Raw genomic sequence first — 10,637 nt, forward strand, 5'->3', positions numbered from 1 at the left:
GCCCGAACGTAATTGAGCCAGAACTACTCTGGTTTGCCGGGGAGGTCGATTTCTTCAGGTGCAATGGGTGGCGGTCGTTCTCCAAGGACTACATTCACCCGGTAGCCAATTACCGCATCTGCTACCCTGTCTGCATGAATGTTGTTCAGACCCGCTTGATATGCCGCTTTATCTAGAGGTTCTCTCTTGTAGCGCTGAACCTCACGCTCTAGATCATGTAGATCTATCTTAAGGCTACTGGCTGGTGGATGTTTATCCACAAGATGATGATTTGGATGGTTTCTGCGATAACAGCCCAAAAGGTATTGCTTAGACAGCATGTAGTTATGTCTTCGCACTGGTAGGATCTTTGTCTCCTGATGGAGGTGGTCCACATGAGAACTGAGGTGACAGCCCGTCGCAGTTCGAAGTCGGCATTCTGACAGATCTGAATATTATTCCACTGCGGGTCACAAAGTTGACAAGACCACACTGGCGCTGCATAACTTACCACAGACCGGCCAATTGCTTTGTACGTGGTCAACAAGGTTTCTTTGTCTGCATCCCAAGCGCTGCCAGCAAGTGACTTGAGGACCTTGTTTCTACTTTTGACTTTATCGGAGATTGCTGTGGCATGTGGGGAGAATATGTAAGAGCTGTCAAATGTAACACCAAGTATTTTGGGACACTTGATGGTCGGAATCATTTCTCCATCGACCATCACAGTCAGCTCAGTATTCACCTCACTCGTATTTGTAGTGAACAATGTGGCTGAAGATTTGGTGTCAGATATCTTCAGATTTCATACAGCGAAATATGAGGCAAGCTCGTTGAGTTAGACTTTCAACCTATCGCAGATGTCATCAATGGGTGGGGGGCCTGATGCCGTGATCGCACAATCGTCCGCATATGATACGATCTCTAGGGGAATTTAATGCGCATCACACTTCATGGCATTCTTCCCTAGGTAATGACCAGCGTGGCACAGCTTTGGCAGAGTAGATTGAAGGCTCCACGTTTTGCAAGGTGAATGAGGATGCCCCCCATAGGATTAGGAGGAGGTGCAGCAACTCGCCAGACATTTCCATTGTATCCCCTGATCTCCTGAGTGACGTATCCTGGAAAGCCGTCATCTCTTTGGGGTCAGACCACCTCCCCATAATTCTCACCATCGACCGACCACCCGACTTCATAACTTCGTTTTATCAATCAAAAGAAGGCCGATTGGGCTGGCTTCAGAGAATATACCAATCGCCGCTTCAGTGAACTGTCTAGCCCCTCGGATGTGCTAGTTGCCGAGAGGAAATTCCGAAACATCACTAACGCAGTAGCCTCTCGCTTTATACCAGTCGGTCGAAAACCCCAAGTGTGGCCCAACTCCCCGGCACAGGCAGTGGTACTCGCAGACGAGCGTGATGAGATTCGTTGCATGGACCCCACTAACCCCAGAATCAGCGAGCTGAATCTGAAAATAAACAGGATAGTCAACGTACATAAGCGGAATTTGTGGCTGGAACACTCAGAGCAATGTAATTTAGGCACCGGTTTAGGCAAGCTGTGGTCTACTGTTAAGTCACTCTTGAACCCCGGTAGACGGGATGACAGGACCTTAGTCACTTTTGGCGAAGTAACCGTGACTGATCCGAAGAGATGCCCCAGGTTGTTCAACCGTCAATTTATTGTGCATCCCGAGAGAGACAGGGCAAGGAGGAGAGCCATTCGCCGTATTCGTGGTCTCCGAGCCGATGGGCAGCCTTCACAATTTACCGTGGGCGAAGTTACGAATGTCATCTATGGCGCCAAATCATCCAAGGCGTTGGGCACTGACGGAATCTCTACATTGATTTTGAAAAATTTGGATTTACCTGGAGTTGACTACCTTACAACTGTCCTCAACCTGTCTTTGAACACTTACAGTTCCCGATGTCTTGAAAACGGGTAGAGTGATCCCGCTACTGAAGCCTGGTTTGGGGGAGTCGTACCGACCGATCTCCCTTCTCTCACCCGTAGCAAAGACGCTTGAGGCATTACTCCTCCCGAGCCTCGCAGGGAATTTCCATTTGCCGAGCATCAACATGGATTCCAAAGACTGCATAGCACAACAACTGCTTTGCATGCCATTACCGCACACATTTGCCGTGGCTTTAATCAGACAAGGCCATGTGAGAGGACGGTCCTCGTGGCACTTGACCTACTCAAGCCATTCGACACGGTCAGCCTTGCCAAACTATTTGAGGACATCGCCAACAGATCCCTACAGCCAGGCCTGAAACGGTGGGTCGTGAATTATTTGTGTGGTCTCCAATTATTTGTGGAATTTAGGGATAAGAAGTCGAAACACCGTAGAGTGAGTTCCCCAAGGCAGGGTAATATCTCCAGCACTCTTTAAACTCTACCTATCCTCCATTCCACCGCCTCCAGACGGCATAGAGATCGTATCACATTCGGACGATTATGCGTTCATGGCAACAAGCCCCCCCACTCATTGTTGACGTCTGCGATAGGTTGACCATCTACCTTATCTCATACACATTTTCCCCACATGCCACAGCAATTAGCGATAAAGTCAAAGGTAGAAACAAGGACCTCAAGTCACTTGCCCAAAGGCGCTAGCGGTGCAGACAAAGAAACCTTGTTGACCACGTACAAAGCAATTGGCCGGTCTGTGGTAAGTTATGCTGCGCCAGTGTGATCTCGTCAGCTCTGTGACACGCAGTCAAATAATATTCAGATCTGCCAGAATGCCGCTCTTCGAACTGCGACGGGCTGTGTCCTCAGTTCTTATGTGGTCAACATAAGAACTGAGGAGACAGCCCTCAGGGGCAAAGATCCTACCAGTGCGAAGACATAACTACATGCTGTCTAAGCAATACCTTTTGGCCTGTTATCGCAGAGACCACCCAAATCATCATCTTCTGGATAGATATCCATCGCCCAGAAGTCTTAAAGCAGATCTACATGATCTAGAGCGTGAGGTTCAGCGCTATCAAGCTGGTCTAGACAACATTTATGCAGACCCGGTAACAGATGCGGTAAATGGCTACCGGGTGAATGTAGTACTTGGAGAACGACCACCTGAAGAAATTGACCTCTCCCGGCAAACCACGATCTGTTTTGTCAAAGGCGTCCGAGACGATCCTTCAAAGGCAGATAAGTGAATTTATCTAAATGTTATGGAGATTATTCGCTCTACCATTGATAATAAAAATATTTCATTCCTATTCTCCTCGATCATTCAAAAGCCTTTGACGCAGTATGCCATGATATTTTAATTTGGAAGCTTAGGAATTTGTTCCGTTTTCGGCCATTATGTGGCGAAACTTGTGGAATCATATCTGTCCGAAAGGATACAATCTGTTTCCGTAAATGGCTGCTCTTCTGGTTACTTCACATGTTCACGTGGTGTTCCCCAGGGGTAAGTGCTGGGACCATTGCTTTTTTCACTGTATGTCAACGATATTACCAATATGCCAAGAGGTTTCGATAAAAATATTACCATAATTCCCTCCTTTGCCTTTCAGACGGTATATGGATTTGTATGATGGTGTTGCTATGTTTATTGTTTTACATATACAGTCAAAGATCTGATCCAGACTCTCCAAATGATATGCCATTTACCCGAAGATCACAAGAGACCGACATGTTTTCTTGTCTTGACAAATGTAAATGCAAATTTTACCCATGAACCTTCCTCTAAGGAACAGAGGCAAACTTCTCACATATCAATGAGTGCAGTCCGATTCAAGTTTAAGCTCAGTGATAAGGGGCCTCCTTTTTATAGCCGAGTCCGAAAGGAGTGCCGCAGTGCGACACTTCTTTGGAGAGAAGTTTACATGCCATAGTACTTCATAAAAGTTGCCAGCATTAGGAGGGGAAAAACAACGGCAAACAATTTTTTTTCTGATGGTCTCGCCAGGATTCGAACCCAGGCGTTCAGCGTCATAGGCGGACATGCAAACCTTTGCGCTACGGTGGCCTTGACAAATGTATCCTTAGTTTTTTATTTCTTCTTTCATGTTGATTATTTTCGTACATTTAACTTCAACCTTCTGTAAGCGTCCATCTATTTCATTTGCTTTCACTGCAATTTGTTGAATGTGTGAGTCGACATGGTTTAAGAGTTTCTTCTTCTAATATTTTATTCAAAGATGTGTTCAATCTCTCTACAGTTTCCTTAAGAGCTTCTTTGAACATCATCCACTGCCTCTCAAAGCGCATTTCGGATTGATGTATTATATTATTTTTAGATCGAAACAGGTCAGGTGTTTTTGCTATGTTTTTTGGATTTGATAAATCATCCCTCTCCCTCTTTGATAATCTCGTTGACATACTTAATAGCTCTTCTTGAAGCTGATTGTTGGTATATGTTATGCCAGCCATCAATTTCTCTTGAAACGATTCACTAAATTGAGAAATGGTAATTTCTTTTTCTGTTGGCGTTAAAGAGATAAACAACAGTGGACGAAAAGTAAGAGAAACGTTTTATTTTATAGCATAGGGTTTCACCATGATTAACACAAAGGCTTTGGAGTGTCTCAATTGTACAACAACCACAATTCATATGGTGCTATCTGCCATGTTGTCATCAAGCTGATCGACGTTTTGCCAACGAACACAAAGATATTTGTATGAGTTTGTGTATACGTGTGCGTACATGAGCAGAGAAAGAAGATAACAACATAGAGAATGCGAACCAAAATCTGTCATCTTTGTACCGTTAAACCTGGTCGACAGTTAACAGATGTTTGTTTATATTTGCAGATAACCTTTTACTTGACATTCCTAAATATATTGTATCCCAGAATAGAAATCATATCATCTGGTACGGGTTCATTAAAATTCAAGTTTCAAACGCAGATTAGACAATACGCATGGTACAATTAAGAGGTAGTGTCATTAGCACAACAACAAAAATCTATCCCCACGAAATTACCTTGAATGGCAATTGCCGTAAATTGAAATGTCAAGGTGGTTTTAGAAATAAACTTTGTTTTACAACTTTTCTTCTTCAAATGTGTTTTATATTTGTATTTTCGTGGAATACCGTATCAAATAGAACATATTTTTAAGATTTTAGAAAAAATCACAGCTGTGTTATCAAGCCTTCGACATTTAGATTTACTGCAAAATCAAAACAAAAATAAAAAATTGTACTCGGCTGTCGCATGACCTCACCTTATAAGAGCATCCTGGACAATACGGCTGTTCACCTAGCTTTAGGGCACGTTTGATTTAAGTAGAAGTGTATTATTCTGCGATGTCGACTTCACAGTTGAAAACACAAATTTTTCACGGTTACTTTTTGGAAACACTACAAAAATCTCAATGAAAACAGAATACTATTATGAATATTTTTCCATAATTAATGAAGGAATGTCCCACTGAATGAAATTAGCAATTTGTTTGCTTCAAAATCTATTATCTAAAAAAGGTAATCACGAAAAATTAACATAGTACCAGCCATTTGCTTCAAAATCTATTATCTTAAAAAGCAATCACGAAAAACGAACAGTACCAGCTATAATGTATAAATATCGCCAGCTGTTGGATCAATAAAACAAGCCTAATAAAATGGTACGACTCCCTATTGCATGAAATGCACCTTATGAAACAATAGCAACTGCTACATTTTCGATATCCTAATCAAGAACGAGGCAGTCAAATACGTTGTCAAAATTGAATATACATATGAATTGAGGCACAGTCAATTATGTTGTCAAATTTGAATATACAATACATATTAATTTTCTGATTCGAAAACTTGCAAAAGTTGAATTTATGGCATATACAACAAAATCATTTTTTTTTTTATTTTTTAAGCCTTTCGTCAACATTATCGGAAGTTAAGATTGTTACTTCATTGCCAAAGCTACTTGATATTGCTGTTGCAATTTTTGCACCGATTCGCGATGTTTTGCCATATCCTTTTCCACACTTTCCAGAGTTTCGGTTGAGCTCTTCAGTTCTTTGGAAATATATTCAATACGTTTTCCAACATTTTGACGAGACTCCTCAAGATCCTGCTTCACCAAAACCGGACCATATAATTTATAGACTTTGTTGTCGGGAACCAAAAGGTTTAATTCATCCAAAACACATTTGTTTTCATTAAGTTGGCTTTCCAGCAAAGTACGTTGTTTCACCAACTTTAGGCATGCTGCAAAGGAAAGGCAGACACACACACAAACAACCCATTGATACCAGTGGTTAAGAGAATTTACTTAAATACGTACTTTTCTGTTGGTTCTGATAAGCTTCCAATTCAGATTGCAATTTCTTTAACAAAGCGGCACTATTTTTATCCATTTTTTGTATCGTTATTCTTAAGTTTTAACTAATGTTGAACAAGTTGAAAGCAGATGCTTCGATGAAAGAAGAAAATTAAAATCTTATAGCCATGGGGACAGGGTTGTTAATTCGAATAATGGTATTGAGTGAATCATTCTCAGCAACCATGGGAAACACATGGTACACAGAAAGAAATTTTTTGGAGAAATGTCTGGAGAGAGTTCAGATTAGTTGATCGATATATTATATTGATTGCAATTGAAACCAATAATATGATAGGTCCAATAAAAATTTGCCAGTACAAATCCTCTTGATATGAGATAATCTCCAAAACACATTTATGGCTTACACCATGGTACAATTAAGAGGTACTGTTGTTAGCACAAAAACAAAAAACTACCCCCAACGAAACTACCTTGAATGGCAATTGCATTAAATTGAAATGTCAAAGTGGTTTTAGAAATAAACTTTGTTTTACAACTTAAACCATGTTTTCATTTGGAGCAACTTTTGATTTGAAAGAGATTTCGGAAATATCGTGTTTTGCAACGAGGTTTCCCATACATTTTCAATGTGAGCAAATCCACTTATATAAGGAGATTTGCAGCAGATTTCCTGCCAAATTCAAATGCAAAACTGCGTTTGCATTGAATACCGGCTATTATTGAGATTTTTGGGTTGCATTTTTTCTAAACATCTGATAATTTCTTATTGAAATTATAAAATTTAGTATTAATTAAAATCGATTCACAAAGTTAATTACTGGCCGCAATGTATATGCTGAGCGCAATGAAAATGCTAATCACTGTTGACAAATCAAAACCGCATAAATTGTAGTGGTAAAGGGTTTTGGAGATTACCTCAAATCAAGTGGATTAGGGCTCTAGTGGAAACATGGTTTTATTTTTATATTACTATTAAATTTTATAATTTCAATAAGAAGTTATCAGATGTTAAGAAAAAGTGCTGCCCAAAAATCCCAATAATAATCGGTATTCATTGCAAGCGCACTGTTGCATTTGAATTTGGAAGGATATTCGCTGAAAATCTCAAATAAGTGATCACACTGAAAATGTATAGGAAACCTCGTTGTAAAACATGATATTTCCGAAATCATTTTGCAATTCTAAATTTGCTACAAGTGGAAACATGGTGCTGTTATATGGTTCTGAAGCATGGGTACTTGTAAAAGCAGATGAGGCAGTGCTTGGAGTATTTGAGAGAAAGATTCTTTGTAAAATATATGGACCAGTTTGCGTTAATGGAGAATATAGGCGACATATGAACCAAGAGCTGTATGAGCTCAATGACGACTAAAGCATAGTTACACGTATCAAAATACAACGACTGCGTTAGCTAGGTCATGTTGTCAGAATGGATGAAGAAGCTTCAGCAAACAAGTCTTATGAAGGCAAACACGGTGGTACACGCAAACCGGGAAGACCAAAAGCCCGATGGAAAGATCAAGTTGTGAGAGACACCTCGAAACTTGGTGTCAGAAATTTTAGAATGAGCGCAGAGGATCGAGGCGCTTGGAACGCTATTCTACGATCGGCTAGTGGAACAAATATTCTGTCATAGCCAATTAAAGTAAAGTAAGTAAGGAAACACGTTTTAACACTGTTTTGTTGCTTATGTGTGGAATATTGGATCAAATGGAACATCTTTTAAAGATTTGAGAAAAATTCACAGCTGTGTTTTCAAGCCTTTGATATTTAGATTTACTGCGAAATCAAAACAAAAATAAAAAAAAATTACTCTGCTGTTCGCATGACTTCACCTTATATGTGCATCCTGGGCTGATATTATTTTCGTTTTTCACCGTTGAAAAACCATGTTTTTCGCTATTACTTTTTTGAAACACTTCACAAATAATACTGAGAAAATAACAATTTTATTACAATTTTGAAATAAGTAATGAGGGAATGTCCTTCTGAATGAAATCAGCAAGTTTTTTTGCTTTAGGTTAGGTTGAAAAGAGAGTGCAGATATTAATCCGCCCCATACCGCTATGGACATACACCTAAGCCAGCAATCGGCTTGTTGTGCGCTCTAAAAACTATAAAGTAACCTCTAAAAAGAAAATTTTAAGTTAGGAATTCCGTGCTACATACAAAATCCTTAATTGTTTTCAATGCCACTCCCCTAAGTTGGTTCATGTCTGATATTGTGTCTCCACCTAAGTACCGGTATCTGTTGGACGCGAAAGCCGGGCAATGACAAACGAAATGCTCCAACGTCTCAACATCTTCCCCGCATGCCCTACACATGCTATCACTTGCCGCACCGATTTTACATAAGTGAGCTCGTAGTCCTATGTGTCCCGTTATGATACCAAATTTTTTTCTCGCGAAGTGCCCTATCTGTCAACGAGTTTTGATTGTGTGTGTGTATTATAGTTGAGAACCATATAACACAAACAACGAAAAATTGACCGAACTGGTAACATACTTAAAATCAGTGTTGCACTTATCACTGATTTTGACAGATAGTGCACTCAATATTTTGTTGTTGGGCAACTGCCACTACCTGTAAATGAATATAAACGCAACTTATTTATGCCTTGTTTACAGTTGGCGCTAATCTAGATTTGCGACTAAATTTCGGAAATCTGGTGTTTCGCAACGAGGTTTCCCATACATTTTCAGTATGAATACCGGTTATTATCGGTAGTTTTGGGCAAAATTTTTTCTCAATATCTGACAATTTCTTATTCAAAATATAAAATTTTGTAATTAAATTTAAAAATATCGCTTCACCAATTTAATTGCTGACCACAATATATATGTATGTTGTGGGCAATAAAAATACAGATCACAATAAAAACGCTGTCAAAAGCATCCCTGTTGACAAATGCAAATCACTTCAATCGTAGTGTAAACGGGTTTTGAAGTGTAAACCACAGCTCTTTATATCTGGATTTAATGGATCGATCATCTGTTTTTCTTTGTAAAATCAGCTGACGGGAGCTTTAAATCCGGTAAAGGCCGGTACTATATTCGGGTTTCGCTTTGAAACTCCAAAAAAACGGAAAAATTTGCCGAAATGTGTTCGTTTCGTCATAACTGGTTTTTCGTTTAGGGAAAATTTACATTTCGGGACGCCCATTAAGAGCACAATCACAGTCGATGTGCAACAAGTCATTTTCTTACACAAAATTGACGCGACCGCCAAACTTCTAATTGTAACTCTGAGTGTTTGTTAGTGTTAGTGATGTTGTTCACATGTAATTACTCTCGATGGAAAACAGTAAAGTGTTTGTGGATGCATAAGTAAGAAAGTATTTTTTATATAAATAAATAAATATACTCGAAAAAAAACATATATTTCTTTCACAACAAGTAACTCAATCAATCTGTACAAAATAAAAAGGTTTGTGAAAGAATGTGTTGTCCTTATGGTCTGAAATTACAACAACAATATTTGGATAAAAGTAGGTTCTTTCTGGCAAAGGCTTTTGGAAGGTTGCGCTAATTTAATTTATAGCAGTGAAAATACTACAAAATCTAAATCAAATTTCAGTACGACCCACACACTCAAATTTGTGTGTATACATGCACGTAAGCAGCTGATAAATTGTGATAAATTAAAAGTGGTAACCTTGTCAAACCACCGAAAGAACGATTTTCGGAAATTTTTCCACAAAAAAAGTAGTACCAGCCTTAAGCATTTCCTTTGTCATTGCCCGGCTTTCGCGTCCAACAGATACCGGTACTTAGGTGGGGACCCAATATCAGACATGAATCAACTTAGGGGAGTGGTATTGAAAACAATTAAAGATTTTGTAAGTAGTACGGAATTCCTAACTTAAAATTTTCTTTTAAGAGGTTACTTTATAGTTTTTAGAGCGCACAACAAGCCGATTGCTGGCTTAGGTGTATGTCCATAGCGGCATGGGGCGGATTAATATCTGCACCCTCTTTTCAACCTAACCTAACCAGCCTTAAACGGGGTTTAGGAGATTATCTCAAATCAAGTGGATTTGGGCTTTAGTTTAAACGTGATTTTATGTATAAATAAAGTAGATTTGCTCAAACTGAAAATGTATGGGAAACCTCGTTGCAAAATACGAAATTTCCGAAATCTCGTTGCAAATCTAGATTTGCTTCAAGTGTAAACATGGTTAAAAAACAACCCAATTAGGTGACGATGAGATTAAACGATGTTTACAATAGAACCCAAATCCACTTTATTCGAGATAATCTCCAATCCACGTTTGCACTTCAATTCAAGTGATTTGCATTTGTTAACAAGGATGTTTTTGACAGTATTTTATTGTGATCTGCCTTTTTATTGTGTTCAGCATATATATGTAGTGGTCAGCAGTCGCAAATCTAGATTTACTCCAAATGTAAACATGGTTTTAACCG

General features: G+C 39.3%; 1 protein-coding gene across 1 annotated transcript; it reads right to left on the minus strand.

Moving 5' to 3' along the window:
* Positions 1 to 5,749: 5,749 nt before the first annotated feature.
* Positions 5,750 to 6,400, minus strand: LOC106091168 (probable prefoldin subunit 6). Its single transcript, XM_013257606.2, has 2 exons — positions 6,213 to 6,400; positions 5,750 to 6,136 (listed from the first exon to the last, which is right to left on the minus strand). The coding sequence occupies exons 1-2, from the start codon at positions 6,283 to 6,285 to the stop codon at positions 5,832 to 5,834; spliced, it is 378 nt and encodes a 125-aa protein (XP_013113060.1). The 5' UTR covers positions 6,286 to 6,400; the 3' UTR covers positions 5,750 to 5,831.
* Positions 6,401 to 10,637: the final 4,237 nt, after the last annotated feature.

The sequence above is a fragment of the Stomoxys calcitrans genome, chromosome 1 (assembly GCF_963082655.1).
Source record: "Stomoxys calcitrans chromosome 1, idStoCalc2.1, whole genome shotgun sequence".
NCBI classification, from domain to species: Eukaryota; Metazoa; Arthropoda; class Insecta; order Diptera; family Muscidae; genus Stomoxys; species Stomoxys calcitrans.